The sequence below is a fragment of the Sminthopsis crassicaudata genome, chromosome 1 (genome assembly GCF_048593235.1).
Source record: "Sminthopsis crassicaudata isolate SCR6 chromosome 1, ASM4859323v1, whole genome shotgun sequence".
NCBI classification, from domain to species: domain Eukaryota; kingdom Metazoa; phylum Chordata; class Mammalia; order Dasyuromorphia; family Dasyuridae; genus Sminthopsis; species Sminthopsis crassicaudata.
Window position 1 is genome coordinate 697,116,233 of NC_133617.1, and position 18,741 is coordinate 697,134,973.

Here is an 18,741-nt window from a genome sequence, read left to right on the forward strand (position 1 = left end):
ACTTGTTGAATGAATGAATTTCAACATATCCAATAAATATTATTATATGCATTACAAAAATAAAAGAAGTCTGGCTGCCTTATCATGCTAAAAAAAAGATCATTCTTTCTTTGTGTGGTAACTATTAAACTCAGTGGTTTATTAATAAGAACAATTATCTTCTAGAGTCATAGAAATTGTCAGAAACCAGAAGGACCAAGAGTTAGGAGTGTTGTTGAACACTGGATAAAAGAGTGAAAGGCAGTGAAGTATAATGGGAAGAGCACTAAATGGGTGATTAAAAGATCTGGCATTATCTTTAATCAACCATAACTTGGTTATGCCAGAAGTCATTTTGAAGTCTAAATTTTTTATATTTGTGCAATTAGACTAGTAATACTTGTACTACCAATTCTTCATAAGACTATTTTATAACATTTTTGTAAAGGGTTAAATCTAAATTATATATTTTGAATTATAAAAATATAATTATATAAATAAATCTAAATTATTCCTGTTATACAAGCTGTCCCAAAAGTCTCAGTACAAGCTTTTTTTTTTAAGCTTTTAAAGTTCCTTAAAAAAATAAAGTTCTCTCAAAAGCTGGTATTTTATAATTCTTTTATGTGTTTATGGATGACAAAAGATTGCATGCAATCAACACTTACATGGCACACAAAAACCCTCTCTTTCCCATCCTCACTATTGTAATGAGATCAAATGGCTCAACCTCAAATCCCAGGGCATGGGCAATTGAGTGGATTACTTAAGAGAGTGGGACAAAAATATCTTCTCCCTTCTTCAACCAGTTATCTTAAATCTATTGTCATATCTTATCATTTCTAACTTCATAACATCTGTCATGTACTTTTCCTTAGAATCTTTTGTACAGGCTTTCATAACCTCTGGTCTCCTGAAATAGCTTTTTAATTGGTTCTCTCTGATTCAAACCTCTCCCCACATCAATTGTAGCTGCCAAAGTGATTTTCCTTAAAGCAGGTGTCATTATGTCACCTCTGTCCTGCAATACTAAGTTCCAGTAGTTCCCGATTATCTCAAATTTCTATTTGGCATTGAAAACCTTTCACAATCTGACTTCTTTCTAGTCATCTTAAACTTGCCTCCTCTTCACCCTCTCCCTTCCACAAAATCTGATAGAGCTGCACTGGGCAGCTTCCTATTCTCCCCTTTGACCTGGAGATCCCCCATGACTGAAATACTCTTTCTCCCTGCATCTCCCTTTTAGTTTCTCTGGCTTCCTTCAATCTTGATTCAGATTCCACCTTTTGTCAGGAGGACTTTCTCTGATTTTCCAGCTGCTGGGGCCTTCCCCTGTCAGATTACTTGCATCTATTCTGCATATCTGCTATACTTACCTAGTTATTTACATGCTGTTTCCCCCCATCAGAATGTAAGACAGTCTAGTGTCCCCAGTAGTCAGCTCTTCCTGAGTCTCCTAGCTAAGAATCCTCAATTCTCTCGTCTCCTTTTTGTGTTCTCTATGAATGAAACTGTTGTCTTCCTAAATTGATGGCAAACACCTTGAAGGAAGGGACTTGCATCTTTGTATCTCCTAGCATACAGAGTTGTTTAATGTTGGTTGACTGACTGAGAGCATCTGAAGTTGTATCAGCAGAATACAGTAACTGTCTCTATGACTGGTGATACTATATAAAGTGTTTGCTTTGGAAAGGAAATAGCTATATCTTAGATGGGCTATAGAGGAAATATACTAAAATGTCTGAATGCTACATGATTACTGAAAACAATTAGAAAACCAAAATCTTTTCCATCTAAGGGAAATGTGATAATAGCCTTTGGTACGTGGGTGGGGCCAGTGGTTTCTTCCATAGGTACAAAAGGAAGAAAAAAAAAGAATAAAAACAATCTCATTTCTCTGACTTCTACGGAGAGCTGACCTCATAAGCCAGGGGTTATAATACCATTTATGTCACAAGGGAAAGTTGATAGTTCTCTTAAACTGCCATGGTGAGAAATTTCTTCAGATCATCTAGATGTGTCCTGTGAGCCATTTCCCAGGAGGCATGACCTCTTCATTCAGAAACAGCATCATGGCATGTCTGGGAAATGCCACAGCAGGACATGTCTGGGAACTCAAACTGCTCAGCATTATGGATAACAAAATTCCTTGTCACCAGCCCTACCATCTGTTCTTCTCATTTCCATCAATGTTGCCATAAGCACATTCTCTTGAACATATTTTCAACTGGTCTAGGTCCCTGTTGAATCAGCCTTTACAGACTGGGTCAGCAAAATCTCCAGTCAGCATCTGTAGCCAAGCCCAGAAGATATAATCCTATTGGGACATATTCTTTGGGCTCATAGTGGATGGGGGACTCAGTGCAATAATATTTGAACAAGAAAATTGCTGCAGCCAGATGTACTTTCATTGCAGATATAGCTCTCTTAGAGAGCTCTTGACTCTGTTACTTCAGTATTCTCTATTTTGTTTATCAATGTTGCCAAAGGGAAGACATAGTAAATAAGATGTAGATAAAATTTGCACAAAACAGACCAACAAAGCGATCATCACTAAAAACAGGGAAGGAAATAAATGTCCCATGGTGATGTTTCCACTATCATTGGCTTCTCATATCTACAAAAAACTTAGCATCACATTCATGACCCTCTGAAATCAGGCTCCAACCTATATTTCCAGTTCAATCAACTTGACTTAGTCACCATTTCCTAAACATTGGGCTTTTCTGCCTTTGATGTTTATGTTTTGCCATTTCCTCTGTTGGGAATACCATTCTAACCCATTTCCATATGTCAAAGTCTTACTCACTCTTCAAAGTTCAATTTGAACGGTCTAGTTCAGGGACCAACCTTTTCAAGTTCTAACTTTATCTCCATTTTGTCTTACTGAATAATCCATTTATAAAGTCTTTCCCCATCCATATATCCCACACTTAATTTGTTCTTCTTGAGGGGACTGGTTATCATATTTTACCTTGTATTGAAGTTGTTCATTTTTGTACCTGTTTTGTCTTCCTACTAGATTATCAACACAGTGAGGGTAAGGTTAGTGCCTGGCACTCAATACTACTGAATGAACAAAGGTGAATTTATGTGGCGTTCTATGTTTTAAAGTCTTCATTTATAACCCAATCTGGCATCTTTGCAGTAATGGTATTTCAACTTTAACTTCTTTATTCTACCAAATCTGAAGGTGGGGGAATAAGATCCCTGGGATTCATTTTGGCCACAAGGCAGACATCATAGTTGTCATGCATGAGAACATCGATGGCTACGACATTCCACTGATTTTCCCAAGGGTCCAGCTCCAAGATTTCCTTGGAGATAATCTCATGCCGATCTGAAAAAAAACAGTAAAAGATAAGATCAGGTGTTACTGATTTCGATCAAAACCATTAGATCAACTTTTAGAACATGAAGTTTACAGTCTAGTGGGAGCCCATATTTTAAAAATTTATGGTGATACTATGCACATGGAGGGGGGGTGATAATAATAGGAATTCCCTTTGATCTGTTAGTAGGTCTAGGCTGAAAACTGAGGATGAAACTGGTCCCTTCTGGAGAGCCAGCTGTTAAAAGACATGTACAATTAGAGATATTACATATAGATCACCATGGGAAAGTGCCATCTCCCTCTATCCCCCAAAGAGGAGATAGATAAAAGATAACCAGCCACTGAGATTGGTTCACTTAGAGACTTTTAAGAGGCTCAAAAAATGCTTGTTGGTTAATTTATCAGTGGATTCCCAAAATGTTATATGGCTGCCAGTCACGGAATCTGACAGTTTCCAAGGAAATAAAATCAAGGACAACCCAAAGGATTATGAGGAGGCATATGGCGGAGACAAGCAGGCTGCAACACATGACAAATATAGTCTTACACAAGAAGAATGTGGAAAATATGGAATCTGAGAAACTTATGACTAAAAAATGGGTGAGTTATAGAATAAGAGCAAGAAATATTAATGGAGAATTTGGGTGATACATTGGTATTCATGTATTGTGAAGAGAGTTCAAGAACTTTATGTGTTAGGAACTAGCATCACAAGGGCAGAAAATGAGGGAAATTTGTGATCTTTTTGGGGGACAAATAGGAAAGTCGGTGTGTCTGGAATTTAGAATATGTGAGAGGAAAGTATATGGGAAAGGCAAGATATGAGTCCATAGATTGGAATGTATTCACTTTAGTAAATTTTCACACACTCCCCTCCACACACACACACACACACACACACACACACACACACACACACACACTTTTAAATCTTAGTTTCTATTTATTGATCCAACTGTTTTTTGTTTGTTTGTTTTATTTTGTTAAGTGGCTGTTTTGCTTTGTTTTTTTAATTGAAAGCCTCTAGCATTTTTCTTCCAAGGAAAATTCTTACAGAAAAATCTAGTTAATCTATAAAATTCATTTTGTCTATTGAGGAACTTTTTTTTTTTTTTTGCACCCTTCATATTGCTAGATTTAGTTCTCTGTCATTCTAGGGAGGTAGGAACAATTGAGATTCCTGCCAATTTTCTCCTTTGTCCAGCTTCCTTGGCAGCTACCAGTCTATGTGTGAACCCACCGAGGGATGTCACTGTGCTTTGGAAGCAGCCTGGGTAGGGCCAGGTGGTGGGCGCACCAGAGAGTGCTTGTAGTGACACCAGGTTAAATACCCTGCCTACCACAAAGCCAACAAGCCCACCCACATGAAGTCAGGAACGGCTTTCTTGTAGCCCACCCATCTTTTTCCCTGGGCCTGGGATAGAAGATGTGGAGAGTTCTCTCTCTCTCTCTCTCTCTCTCTCTCTCTCTCTCTCTCTCTCTCTCTCTCTCTCTCTTTTTCTGTCTCTCTCTTTTTCTGTCTCTCTCTGTCTCTGTTTGTCTCTGTCTCTCTGACTGTCTCTCTCTGTCTCTATCTGTCTCTTTCTGTCCATCTGCCTCTGTTTCTATCTGTCTCTTTGTCTGTCTGTCTAGTTGAATGTCTCTCTTTGTCTGTTTCTCTCTCTCTGTTCTCCTTCCTCTCTCCCTTCTTCCCTCTCTCCGCTTCATCCCTCTCTTTCTCTCTCTGTCTCTATCTCTGTCCATCTGTCTCTTTCTTTTGCTCTCTGTTTATCTGTCTCTGTCTCTGTCTCCATCTGTGTGTCTCTGTGTGTGTATGTCTCTCTCTCTCTGTCTCTCTCTCTGATTTCCTTATGTACTTGGCACTGAGCCAGAGCTCAACCCCAGCTGTGGCAATTCTGAGGCAGCCTCTTTATTCTGTTCCCTGACTGCCCAGGGACTCTTCCATGGTGCTGCACTCAGCCTGAGCCCTTCTAGAATAGTCTCTCTTTCCTACCTTCTAAATACAAAAGACCCTATTCAGTCAATAATCATTTATTAAACACCCACTGTGTGCTAAGCATTTGTGTATACAAGGAAAGGTAAAAGACAGCTCTTACTCTCAAGGACTTCACAGATCATGGGGAGACAATATATAAATGAGTCTGAACAAACAAGCTGTAAACAGGATAAATAGGAGATATTCGACAGTGGGAAGGCACTGGAATTAAGAAAGACTGGGGAAGACCTGTAGAAGGTGCAATTTTTTTTTCTGGGACTTGATGGCAGCCAGAGAAACCTGGACTTGAAGATGAGGACAGAGAAATTCTATGCATAAGACACAATGAAAAGTCTAGGAGTTGGGAGATGGAGTGTCTTGTCTGCTCACCTAACTAGAAGCAGCAAGGTGGACCAGTGGATCAAGCACTAGGATCTGAATCAGAAAGAGCTGAGTTCAAATATGGCCTCAGAACTGACTAGCTGTGTGACTCTGGGCAAGTCACTTAACCTATCTGCCTCTGTTTCCTCATCTGAAAAATGGGAACAATAGCAGCATCTGCCTATCAAAGTTGTTGTGAGGATTAAATTAATATAATTTTCAGAAAGCATTTTCTGAATCTTAATTATGTAAATGCTACCTGTTATTAACTCCAAGCATAATATTGGCCCTTCTCACTTGTTCCTTAAATATCTATTGACTTGTTCAGCTGCCTATCAGTAGGCAATTTATTGATACCTTAATCTCAGGAGTCCATACCAGATGACAGATGTGTTTATTAGTTTATTTGTGTGTTTATAAACTAATACATCATTTTATTAGCCACCATTATTAGGTAATGAAACCTGCACCATGTATACTTCCTCTATTTTCATCACATCATGAGAAGTTCTTATTCTTTTTTTTTTTCTAGGATTTCACGTTTATTCCTATTCAACTTGAATTTTTTTTTATCTTCTTCCAATAGAGGGATGACATCATCGCCTTTGAGAAGTTCTTACTCTTATTTTTAAGAACTTCAACTTTTATATTTTAATGAGTAATAAAAAAATGGGATGAAAGATTATCATTCAGTATCATTTTAATGCAGAAAGCATGGCTTTGATTTGTGTACATGACCATGTATAAAGGCAGAGTCTGTCCTTAAGCCCATGGATCCTTTTTCAGATTTATCAATGGATGACTTAGTCAAAGAATAGTGCCTACATGTTGGAAGAACTGCTTTCAACCCAAATTAGATAGAGCCATTCCAGTGGATATCACAAAACATGGTGCTTGGATGCTACAGAAATGATTTATCTTATCAATTGCAGCATTCACTGGGCCAAACTTCATCATACGTCATGTCTAAATTTAATTTGTTTTCAGTAATGTATGATAACTACTGTAATCTATCTACTTTCATATCTAAATCACATAATGGATGAGATGAAGGAGAGCAAACTTTTATGGGAGATTAGTCAAAATAAATAACTCCTAACTCTGCCAATGTCAGAAAAGGATGCTTTCTGAGTTGCAAACTTATTAGGTCAGCATGAAAATGGCAATAACAACACTGGCTCATATATTTAGAAGCTGAGAGCTGTCCCAATGTTTTTATTTGCATTCAATGGGACAATTTAAATAGATGATGATGGAAGATACATCATGCCCTGTTACCTCTTTGCAGACATACCTGTATATACACAGTGACATATTCATATATGCAAAAGGATCCATCTTTTCAGACTAGAGGAAGTATGTATTCTTAAATCTCTTTTAAATAGTTTGTTTCATATGATTTGGATAGATTGAATGATCTCTAAGATCCCTTAAAGCCTTAACATTTTACAATTCAAATATTCAAATGGAGCCTAACACTCTTGGGGATTTAGTAATTTGGGATTTACCACATCAGATCATGTAGTCTCTAAGGAGACTTTGTGTATCTTAGACGAAGTTTATGACTAATTACCAGTTCTGAGGATTTACCACTTAGAGCTTCCTGACTTGGCTTTTTAGGGTCCCCTAGAGCCCCAGTGGTCATCAGTGCAGGCTGAAAGCAATCTATAACTAATATGATGCTAAAAGGAGTATCTAGGGTCTCTACCACTTTTCTAACCTCTGTAACAGGAAAAAATTGAGTAGATCTAAGAACACTCTCTGAGGAGATGACCAGATATCAATTGATGAAACACAACATTGAATTCTACAGCTACTGGGAAAAACATGGATGTGACTGCTAATAAACAGCATAATTCTCATATTTATAATAAAATGATAAATAGGAATATAATATTGCCATTCCCTAAAGAGGAACAAGGATTTAAGAGCTTGGTTTTATTTTTTTTTTACTTTATATTCCTGGTATCTTATACATTGTAGGCATTTAACAAATGTATATTGAATTGAATGGAATTAAACCCCTAACTGAAAATGATAGTAGTATCTGCATCGATCAAATAAGATATTTGTAACCACATAGTAGGTGATTAATAAATGCTTATTTCTGTCTGCCCTCTTATTTTCAATTGTCTGGCCAGATCATTAGAAACATTCATGAGGTGAAGATCTGTACTTTTGTTCAGTCATTTTTTAGTGGTGTCCTTTTCTTTGTGACCCTATTTAGGTGTTTTATTTTTTGGAAAAGATACTGAAGTGATTTACCATTTCTCCAGCACCTCTAGCTCACTTAACATTTGAGAAAACTGAGCCAAACTGGGTAAGTGACTTGCATATGGTCACACAGCTAGTAAGTGTATGAGGACAGATTTTTGAATTCAGGAAGATAAAACTTCCAGATTCTAAGCCCACTGCTCCATACACTGGACCTAGTCTTTGTACTTGCCAGACTGTAAACTCACTGAGCAAATCCAGGCTCTTATATTCCCACCAGAAGTCAAATACTGTTTAAAAACATTTTTCAGAAGGAAATATATTGCTTCATGTTATGAATTGCACATTCCCATCATGTTTGTTTTACTAATCAGTCAGGATTATATTGATTAAAGACTGTATTTTGGAACAGGACTCTAGGCCTGTCTTATGCTGCTAGTGAGTTTGACATTACTGCAAAGGGCAATGGATAGGTTAGATGCTGCTCTCTTAAAGTATCGTGGGAAACTTTGCCATTTTGGGGCAGAACAGAAAGTCCCCATTCAACTTACTGCAAATAAAACCTATTAAAGTTACTTGCTTTTCAGACTGTTCTAGTCATAACTCTTTCTCTGCCCTAGTAATTCAGCTTTGAAATATCTACATTTTTCTTCCAACTAAATATTACCTCATTTATTAATTTGTCTCACTATTTAAAAAAATCCACTTTGGTCAGTTTAATAGAGAGCTTGGCTATGGCACCTGTTAATGTGTCTACAATCAAGCCCTTTCCTCAAAACTATACAAAATAAAGGAATATCTGGGACTTCTAGAGTTCTTGGTCAATTCATCAACATATTTAATGTGATAGAATATAACATGGGACAGTAACATGATAGAAAGAAGGGTAGACCTAAGGACAGAGGACCTAGATTTGAAAGTAGCTCTGCCAATTGCTGTTTCTCTTATACGGGCAAGTCCCTCAAATTTCTCAAAGTAAAGTGAAAAGGTTGGCTGAATACTTAAGGCTCCCCTTCCATCTCCAGACTTATGATTTTATGAACATTAAATATAAAGATGTATTTAAAAATAGAAAACCACTGGATGATGCATAGAGTAGATACTTGATCAATAGTTGTTGAATAAATGGATGGATACAGTTTTATTGGTCCCCTTTATCCTTTTTTTTTTTTTTTGGAATAGTGATAATTTTATTTCTTATTTGCTGATCTTTACATTTTAAATTCTGTTGCAATTGCTATTTTTTCTTTTTTAATTTACATTCTTTTAAAATTAATTTTATAATTATAACTTTTTTTGACAGTACATATGCATGGGTAATTTTTTACAACATTATCCCTTGTACTCCCTTCTATTCCGAATTTTCCCCTTCTTCCCTCCACTCCCTCCCCTAGATGGCAGGCAGTCCTATACATGTTATATGTGTTACAGTATATCCTAGATACAATATATGTGTGCAGAACCGAATTTCTTGTTGCACAGGAAGAATCAGATTCAGAAGGTAAAAATAACTTGGGAAAAAAACAAAAATTCAAACAGTTTATACTCATTTCCCAGTGTTCCTTCTCTGGGTATAGCTGATTCTGTCCATCATTGATCAATTGTGGTTCCCTTTATCCTAAAGCAAATGCAAATGAGTAAATGTAAGCAATTTTACAGCCTAAAGCACATAGAGGAATAGTTAATAATATTTATAATGATTTGGATATCATGTATTTTTCAAACCCCAAAAGAAGAAATCAAGATTCTAGACATTCTTATTGAAAGTCTTCAAGGAAGAGAGTTTTCTATTATTAGACATGAACAATAATGAAATGGTTAATAATAACCAATATCTTTGGGGAGATTCAGAATTCTCCCCTTTTAAATTATTTATTTTAAAAAGTTCAGTTTATTGATGGACATTATAATGAGATAGCATTAACTCTCTTCTTCTCATCTTGGTCAGATCCTACCCAATCTTAACAAGGAATTTAATCTAGAGTGGGGAAGATCATTGTGTTCTACTCAAGCTTGGGTGAATAGTTCAAGGTTTGGGTGGTCTGAGTATATTTTTGTGTTTTTTTTTTTTTTTTTTTGCTTTGCAAGACAATTGGATAAAGTAACTTGCCAAGGGTCATACAACTAATAAGTATTAATTATTTGAGGCTGGACTTGAAATCAGGTACTCCTGACTCTAGGATCAGTGTTCTATCTACTGCACCATCTAGCTACTTCTACATGGATATTTTTGACATGTTCCTTGTTGAACATCTAAAGATATATAAATCATAAGGCCATGCAGCTATGATTGTTTTTAGTCTAAGAAATCCATCCAAATAAAATTATTTTATTAATAACTTGTTGGCTTTATTAGTAAAATGATTAAAATATCTAGAAACTAGGTATTTCAAACCTTTTTAAACAAGCCAAAAGTTACTGAAGAATCATGAAAGAAGTGATCTACAGTATAGAAACCAGACTGAAATGCTTAGGATAAAGTCAATGATTCTGCCTCCACAATCATCTTGAAACTTATGTAATATAGCAATGATTTTGTGGTCCCCTAATTTTAGGGAGGCTTCTGTTCTAACAATAAATCAGGAATCCTAAATCTTCTGGCTTTGGTTCTGGCTTTGAAGTCTGCCTCAGGAAACTCCCATGCCCAATCTGTTTGATTTTGAATAGACCACTCCTCAATTCATTGCTGACTGATAATCTGGTCAGTGAGAACCAAATTCCAGAGACCACTCCTCTGGACCATAGAATTAGCATGCCAATGATAGAAAGCTGGATAAATGTGCCTCCTTCTGTTTCTCTGCTGAATTCTCTTGGAATTTAGTCTACTTTTGCATTATAATTACAATAAACTTTGCCCCTTGACAAGGAAATGAGTTCAAGCCTGCAAATTCTTTTGAGATGCCTCGCAACACCAGTCTGTGACCCCAAATTTTTGGGGTCCCCTTCCTAACCTCAACAAAACCATCTACTTCCAAGTTCAGGCTCTTAATATTTCTTACCTGCATGACCACAATAACCAATGAATCAGTGTCCTTTTTCAATCCATCCTTCAATTAGTCAATCAATCAATATATATATATACTAAGCACCTATTATGTGTCTGGCACCATGTTAAGCACTGGGGTTATCAAAAGAGGCAAAAGACAGACCTGACTTCAAAGATCTTACAGTCTAATGGGAGAGACAACATGTAACCAAATATGTACAAAGCAATCTATATATTGGATAATATCATCCTCTATCCCTCCCTCTTTTCTTCTCTTTCTCTCTCTCTCTGTCTCTGTCTCTGTCTCTGTCTCTGTCTCTCTCTCTCTCTCTCTCTCTCTCTCTCTCTCTCTCTCTCTCTGTCTCTCTCTGTCTCTCTCTGTCTCTCTCTCTCTCTGTCTCTCTCTCTCTCTCTCTCTGTCTCTCTGTCTCTCTGTCTCTCTCTCTCTCTCTGTCTCTCTCTCTCTCTCTCTCTCTCTGTCTCTCTCTCTCTCTCTGTCTCTCTCTGTTTCTTTCTCTTCTCTCTGTCTCTGTTTCTGCCTTTCTTTCTCTTTTTCTTTGTCTTTGTCTCTGTCTCTCTCTTTCTTCCCACCAGACCTTCAGGATTGCTGTTCTCATGAGCCTAGGAACTTTGCTTTCTTTTCCTTGGAGAGGATTGGCTACCAATATACATACTTGTCATGCAATATTTTTTTTATCAGGCCATATAAGAAAGTTGTTCATCTCTTAAGAAAGTACTTAGAACAAGTAGAAAACTTTTTATTTTCAATTATATTTGCTTATGAATTCATTAACATATAAACATGAGCATAAAAAAGGTTCTGCTTTGTCTCCAGTTATAGTGATCTCTTATCTGGCTCTCTGCCAGAACATAAGTGTTCCTGAAGCATGTTTTTCATAGATATGTTAGATTAGTGTTTCTCTTAGTAAGGTCAGAATTAAACAGTTAGTCATTCCCGAATATAGAGACCTCATTTACTGATGCAATCAATCTTTTGAGCTTTTGCTTACTAGATTCATGCCCACTTAAAAATCTGACTGTTATGCTAAAAAACTGGACTCATTCTGCACATACAATGATAATTCATCCAAATTTGTGCTTTTGCATCACACACATTAATGTTAAAAATGAGACATTAAGGAAATTAATTTGATGAATATATAAGTGCATTAGACAGCATTTAAGAATGAATTTTAAGTAATTTATTATAATGGTGGAGAAATGAGGGTTACAGTGCTAATTCTAAATGGATGATTCTACTTGTATGAGGAGGACTGAGATAAAAACAAGTGTGTGTCTAGTTCTCTGAATTCTATTTCTATACTACAATTTGGGAGAAAAAAGGCTCTAGTTTGGCATCACAACAGAATTGTAAGAAATCCACTATAAGATTCAGATTTCCCAACATCTCAGTTGAAGAGTTAATTTGTGCTGCTAATGAAATGAGGCCTCCTTTCCAGGCTCCTTGCATCTTATTCTACTGATCCATTGACTCTATGGTCCTGGGTCAATGGTCTTCATTGCTAAGCACAAGAATCTCATGTTTCCTATGCTTGCACCTTTATCCTTCATTTTCATCTCTTGGCTTCCCTGACTTCCTTCAAGACTAAGCTTAAATTTTTCTGCAATCAACCTTTTCCAGTCCCTTTCAATGAAAATACTCCTCCTACCCCCACTCCTGGCCCTGAGATAACCTTCCATTTATCTGGCCTATACCTTGTAGGTGCATTATTGCCTGCATATTACCTTCCTCATTAGAATGTGATTTCCTTGTGGGTAGTGCTTCACATATGTAAGCACTTAATAAACACCTGTTGAATGACTGACTGACAGTCTCTGAGTTCTGAAACTCAAACCATATAAATAAGAAAGAGTTTGGTCTCCAGCTCCTCTTCAATCTAGAAGTCTTCTACCACATCTTATTAGTGTCTGGCCTCCATAATGTTTTTAAATTTTCTTCTGGGTTTTTTTTTTTTTTTCTGATAAATTTTGGAGCAAGCTTTGTTTTCCTGGATTGGAAAATTCAACAGGGCCTTGAAGGCTACCCAAAGTCTTCAGAGATTTTAATATACAAGAAGACAACCCAAAAGACAAATTATTTCTAGGGTAAGAGCTTTGCAGTCATTGATGTCACTGGGATTCTGCCAATTGGCTAACTCTGAAGGGTGGACCATTAAAACTCTGTGAGAACATTTACACTGTCTAGATTTTGGCCAGATGTAAATACCCAAAAGGTACTTAAAACCACAACTGCATGCAAATTTGGAATGCAAAAATCAGATAAAGCATGAAACATTTTCCATTTTAATCAATACCTGCTCCATGAAAACCCCCACAGACATATAACTTTCCATCCACTGTTCCTGCATTGGTAGAATTGGTACGAAGAGAGAGGAGGGGAGTTGGCATTCTGGGCCCTTCTCTCCAAAAATCCCCATCTGGGTTATAGATCTCCACAGCATCAAGGCATTGACGAACTTGGCCTTTGTCTCGACCCAGGCAGCCGATTCCACCTACAGAAGATGACATATTGATCAGTGAAATGGCTATCAGTGAAATGGCCAAGGATCAAAGGCAGAAACCCTACATTAGACAGAACACTCTCAGGGAGATTTGTATCACACTCCTAAGTGATTTCTGATTTTTTTTTCTTTCCTGCCAAGTGTTTACTGGCAAGATTATTTCTAGGGAAAAATTATGTCTATGTGTCTAGCTTTCATATGGTTCTTCCTGGCCAAATCTAAATAGAAGTGGCTAAAGAAGAGTTGGTTTGGCTATAGTGGATGGTGTTTGTCCATGTGCTTTCATAAATTATTCTTAGGAGATTCAGGTGCCTTTCTGTAGATCTCTTTGATATAATGTGATTTTGGGGTCCCCTGACCTTGGGGCTTTCCTTCTAATGAGTCCTTGGTCTTCTGGCTTTAGAATCTGCCTCAGGAAAGTGAGCACACCCAATCTATGTGAAGATCACCCTTAATTCTAGGAAGATCACTTCCTAGCCTTACCCTTGGGTCATAGAATTAACATATTGTAATGCTGGAGAAACTGAAGCAAGATAGAGATCAGAGAGTATTTAATAATTTATTAAATGGGAGAGATTTACAGGACCAAATAGATCCATGGTTTGGTCCCTAGAGCTGCATCAGACTATCATCTCCAAGAATCCAGCAAACAATGTGAGTTCTCAATGACATATATACACATGGCTCAGACTCAGGGGGGTAGATTGAAGCAGGGGTGGAGTCAGGGTGCTGAGAGTGGGAATGGGACTCTGACAGGGTGAGGTGAGTCACTGGAGATGGGGGGAGGCACCCTGGAGATGGGGAGCGGCATCTTGATAAGGTGGTATCTGATATTCTGATAGCTTGGGATGGAGAGAGGCATTCTGATATTCTAAAACATAAGATCTTTTATCTTTATCAAATAGTCTGATAAAGAGGGAGGGGAGGTTTTGCAGGACTGAGCTTTGAGCTGACAATTATAAACTGAAGCAGAACAATTAGAGAAACTGAGTCAGGACTGGGTCAGGATAATTCAGGAAACTGAGTCAGGACAATAAAAGAGAACTGTGGCATAACATTATCTATGATTGAAAGCTGTATAAGTATATCTCTTTGCTTCATTTTCTTTACTGGATTCTCTTAGAATTCAGTCTGCTCAGTAATGGTGTCACATTGTTTTTAATAAACTTTGCCCCTTAGCTAGGAGATGGGTTCAAGCCTGCAAATTCTTTTGAGATACCTCATCACACGGGTCTGGGACTTTTGGGATCCCCCCTTCTCAGCCTCAATGCCTTGATACATTGTGGGTAACAATGGGACATTTAAGATGTCTGTTGGTTTCTCTTTGTTTTTGTTGAGTGGATTCTTTTCATAAAAATTTAATAGAGATGAGAAAGTAGTTTTTATGGGTTGTTAGCTATTTATTTTTTTAATATTCAATATTTCAATAATATTCCCCCTAGATAGACATTTCTCAATTTCTTTTATGAAGCTTTCTCTGTTTCATTGATATGTTACAACCTGTTCACATCTATCATATGGTTGACCCCTTGATTCCTTCTTAGGTGATCTTAAATTCTAGAAATTTTCAGAGATTATAGCATTTCTTGACTTGAAGTCACACTTTATCAACAGATTATTATGGTTAAAAAGATGCACTTCTGATTCTGAGAAAAGTTTGGAGTTATTTCATGTTCTTCTACTGGCAATGTTCTACACTCTGGCCATCTTGCCTTTTCTCTTTCTACAAGGTACTTTCCCTGTTCTTCCGTTCCTCACCTCATGTTTTGGTTCAAACAATTAAATCAGTAATACTGTTGTTTTAAATGTATGAGATGTTCAGGAGGACTGGCACCTGGTTTGAGTACTTGCTGATCTCTTTTCAGGGTTTCTTATCTACCTTTGGTGTCCACCTGATTCACCCAACTCCCACCGTTGACTCTAAGAAGTTGTAATTTGTGCAGAAGCCACACTGCTAAACATTCTATACAGACAGGCTAAACCAGGTTAAGGACAACTGACAAGCCTCAATTCTACTGGGTGAGTTAGGGGATGTCTATGCCAAGCACTCAGAGATTTTCCATAGCAGAATAAGTAGATGAAAACAATTTGTTCCAACAGCCACACAGGCAGTTGAAGTAGCTTCTCTGGACCAAGTAGAACTTGGTCAGACATCAGAGATGTTAAGGTCATTCACTGCATCCCAGGCCATCGCCAGTCATCCTGACTTTTTGTCTTGCCACTGGACTTGGATGACTCGGAAAGAAAAAAATGAGGCTGAAGAGTTTGTGTAACTTTGACTCACTTAAATCCAATTCATGCACAAGTCAAGATATCACCCATGATGCCATTAATCTTCTAAAAATAAAGGACAAACAACAACAAAGATTGTTACTTTAAGCATGGGTTGTGACTTCCCTGAACAAAACTCCCTGGCTATAATATGTATTCTTCCCTTATTAGAATGAAAACTCCTTGAAGGCAAGGACAGTTTCACATTTATATTTATATGACATAGTAAATATCTTTTCACTTATTTATTCTTTTATTATTCAAAGTATCATGCTGTTTTTCAAAGATAATTTAGCCTTCTTTCCTCTTTTTGTTCAACTCTGTGTCCAGGTCATGGATGATGATTTAGAGCATTTTTTTCTGTGGCTATTTATAGCTTGTATTTCTTTGAAAATTGCCTATTTATATCTTTTTATCAATTGGAGAAAGAAATATTTAATTAAAATTCTTCTAGTATCTTTCCAAGATAATATGTACTGATAGATTTGTTCTATGGGTGGTCAGCTAAATTGTATCGCCTAGTTTGGATACTGGAATTTTTCATCCAGTTGAATTTTCTTATATGGATAGTTAGACTAAACTTGGTACTTTGAACTATTACACAAAGAGATAATGGATGTCTTCCATGAATGATCTTCCAGAGAAGCTGACTTTGGACATGACACAATCAGATTCTGCTGTGCTCCCTGACTCTTTCTCATCATTGTGTTGGGACATTTATATTATGGGCAACTGCTCTCTCCATTGTCAGTATGCTTTTGTTTTGTTTTTTAAATAGAAGTGGGAAACCAATCCAAATTTCATCCTTGCATAGGTAATGGAACTAGTTATGAACTAATTAAGACTAGTTAAATGTCTATTCCCCATGTCTAGATAGTGGACTTCATTGTGTCATTCAATATTCTGCAACAATGATTTATAACTACCTCCATCCAAAATATTTACATTTTACACAAGGTACAAGAATGAAGTCATTTATTGTTATTTTGCTTCACTTTTGAGTCAATTATGTGGCTCCAGAGATATGGCTTGTTTCCTTTTCATAACTCTATTGAGGATAACCTTAAGGGTTGCGTGGAGTATTTTCATAAAAAATTTATAGAGATATGAATTGGTAGCTATTGATATTTTCAAGGTAACCTTTTTTGAGGGTAAATACAAAATTCTACTTTTGTATTCTTCCTTTAGCCTTTTGTATTCTTCACTTCCTCAGATATCTCCATAATCAGTCCCTCAGTAGTCTCAACCTTAATCACCTGTAGCACAGATTTCCTTTGCATATGCTTGATTTAATCCATCTGCTCTTTCAGTTTGTGTTTTCTTTACTACCATTTTGATTTTTTTTTATTGATCTCTGTGGTGTTTTGGTGGGTCTACTGCCATTGATGGTGAAACGAGTTTGTTATAAAATCTTCACATCTTTTCCATTCTCATTTGGTGTTGTCCTACTTCTAGTTTATTTCTTTCATGCTTTTATTTAAAACGACTTTGTTCAGTTGAGTCTTTTACCAAGTTTTCTCACATAATTATATTTTTTTTCTTTCTGTTGTTTCTTAATATTTTATATGGTGTTACTGTTCACAATCTTTCAACATTATTTTCTACAAGATTTTATAAATGCTAACTGGTTTTACTCTTGGCTGTGATGTTCTTCTGAGAGAGCCAAATGATTGCTGACTAGGGAAACTTCTAGTCCTTTTTAGTGTTCCTCTTCTGGTGAATGATTTAAACCAGACTTCTTTGGAGAAAATTGTGATAATCTGTGTTACTATCTGTTCTTTTATCTACTTGTTGGGTTTTGGCATCAACAACTTGTTTAAATAAGTGGCACTGGAGTTGCCTCAGCTTCATGCTATAAATTTTTATTTTTACTTCTAATCTGGTATACTTAATAAACCCAAGGAAAAGTACTGGTTTCTATTACTCATTTGACAATCAGATATCACCTCATAGCATCTCATGTATTGTTTAAGTTTTCATGTATTTATATTTAAATTAAAAACCTCTAAAGACTAATGACCATGTCATATATTATCAATAGTCCATATAGAAGATCTAAATTTACTTGGATGGAATTCAGTCTTGGGAGATTTGGAACAAAATCATCATTGTTTGTGTTCCCACATGGGGTATTTCCTGGTACCACCTGAACAGAATTTGTTTTTAGTGCTCCTCTAGGTGTCCTCAGTTCCCTTCCAAGTATCAAATGAATAAAGCAAGGAAAATAGAATAAATGTATTATGCAGGAAACATAATATAGAAAGAACTCCTGAATACAGCCCTAGGCAACTAAGAGAGTTTTCTTCTCTTATGTAGCTTATAAAAAGCTATATGGTCTCTGACTCTTAGTGCCATACTGGCGTTAAAGCACCCCATTGTGGGGAAAGAAATCATGGTTACTAAGGAGTCAAACAGCCATCTTCTAGTATCATCTTCATAAGGTATCTAGATTTATGTGCCCTCAGGATTAAGTACTCATCTCTATTCTTTGAGGTTGAGAAAGAATTTAAGATCAATACAGAGTTGATTTTTATGTCTAACATAAAAAGCCAGTTTCATTATTTTCAATATCTATGGGACTCTATCCTTCCCATCACTATTCCTAACTTTTTTTCCTCTGCCTTATAATTATTTTTATTACATATGTAAGTATGATGTGAATCCCATCCTGCTCCTTTGCCAACTAGGTCAGTTTCCCAAGACTTTCTAGTTAGCATAACCTTAATGGAAACATAGTTTCCCAGACTGTCTTATTGCCACAGTTAAGGCAGCTATAATGTACCCAGACTGCCTTGTTAGCATCAAGATAACTATATTGGGAAACACAGGCTTTCCCAGAATTTTGTTAGCATTTTCAAAACAGTCCCAAGATTTCATTATACATCCTTATTTCCGCCTTTATTTCCCTCTTCTCCTCTGAGACTTTCCAAATAATGGTGTGAAACCCCTGAGATTCAATTTCCCCTGTAAAAGATGTGCTCATGATGAAGATCTTTGTTAACTCCTTTTCAGGATTAAGCCTACTATGAGGTACTCTCTTCTACCACATAGTATCTTCCTTTAAATAATTGGAAAGACA

General features: G+C 36.7%; 1 protein-coding gene across 1 annotated transcript in view; it reads right to left on the minus strand.

Moving 5' to 3' along the window:
• Positions 1–599: 599 nt before the first annotated feature.
• KBTBD12 (kelch repeat and BTB domain containing 12) overlaps positions 600–18,741 on the minus strand; it is an 85,844-nt gene continuing 67,702 nt past the window's right edge. The window contains exons 5-6 of the mRNA XM_074283760.1: positions 13,185–13,382; positions 600–3,319 (exon numbers count right to left, since the gene is read on the minus strand). Of these exons, the coding sequence (XP_074139861.1) occupies positions 3,153–3,319; positions 13,185–13,382 (365 nt within the window). The 3' untranslated portion in view covers positions 600–3,152. The remainder of the gene's footprint in view (positions 3,320–13,184; positions 13,383–18,741) is intronic.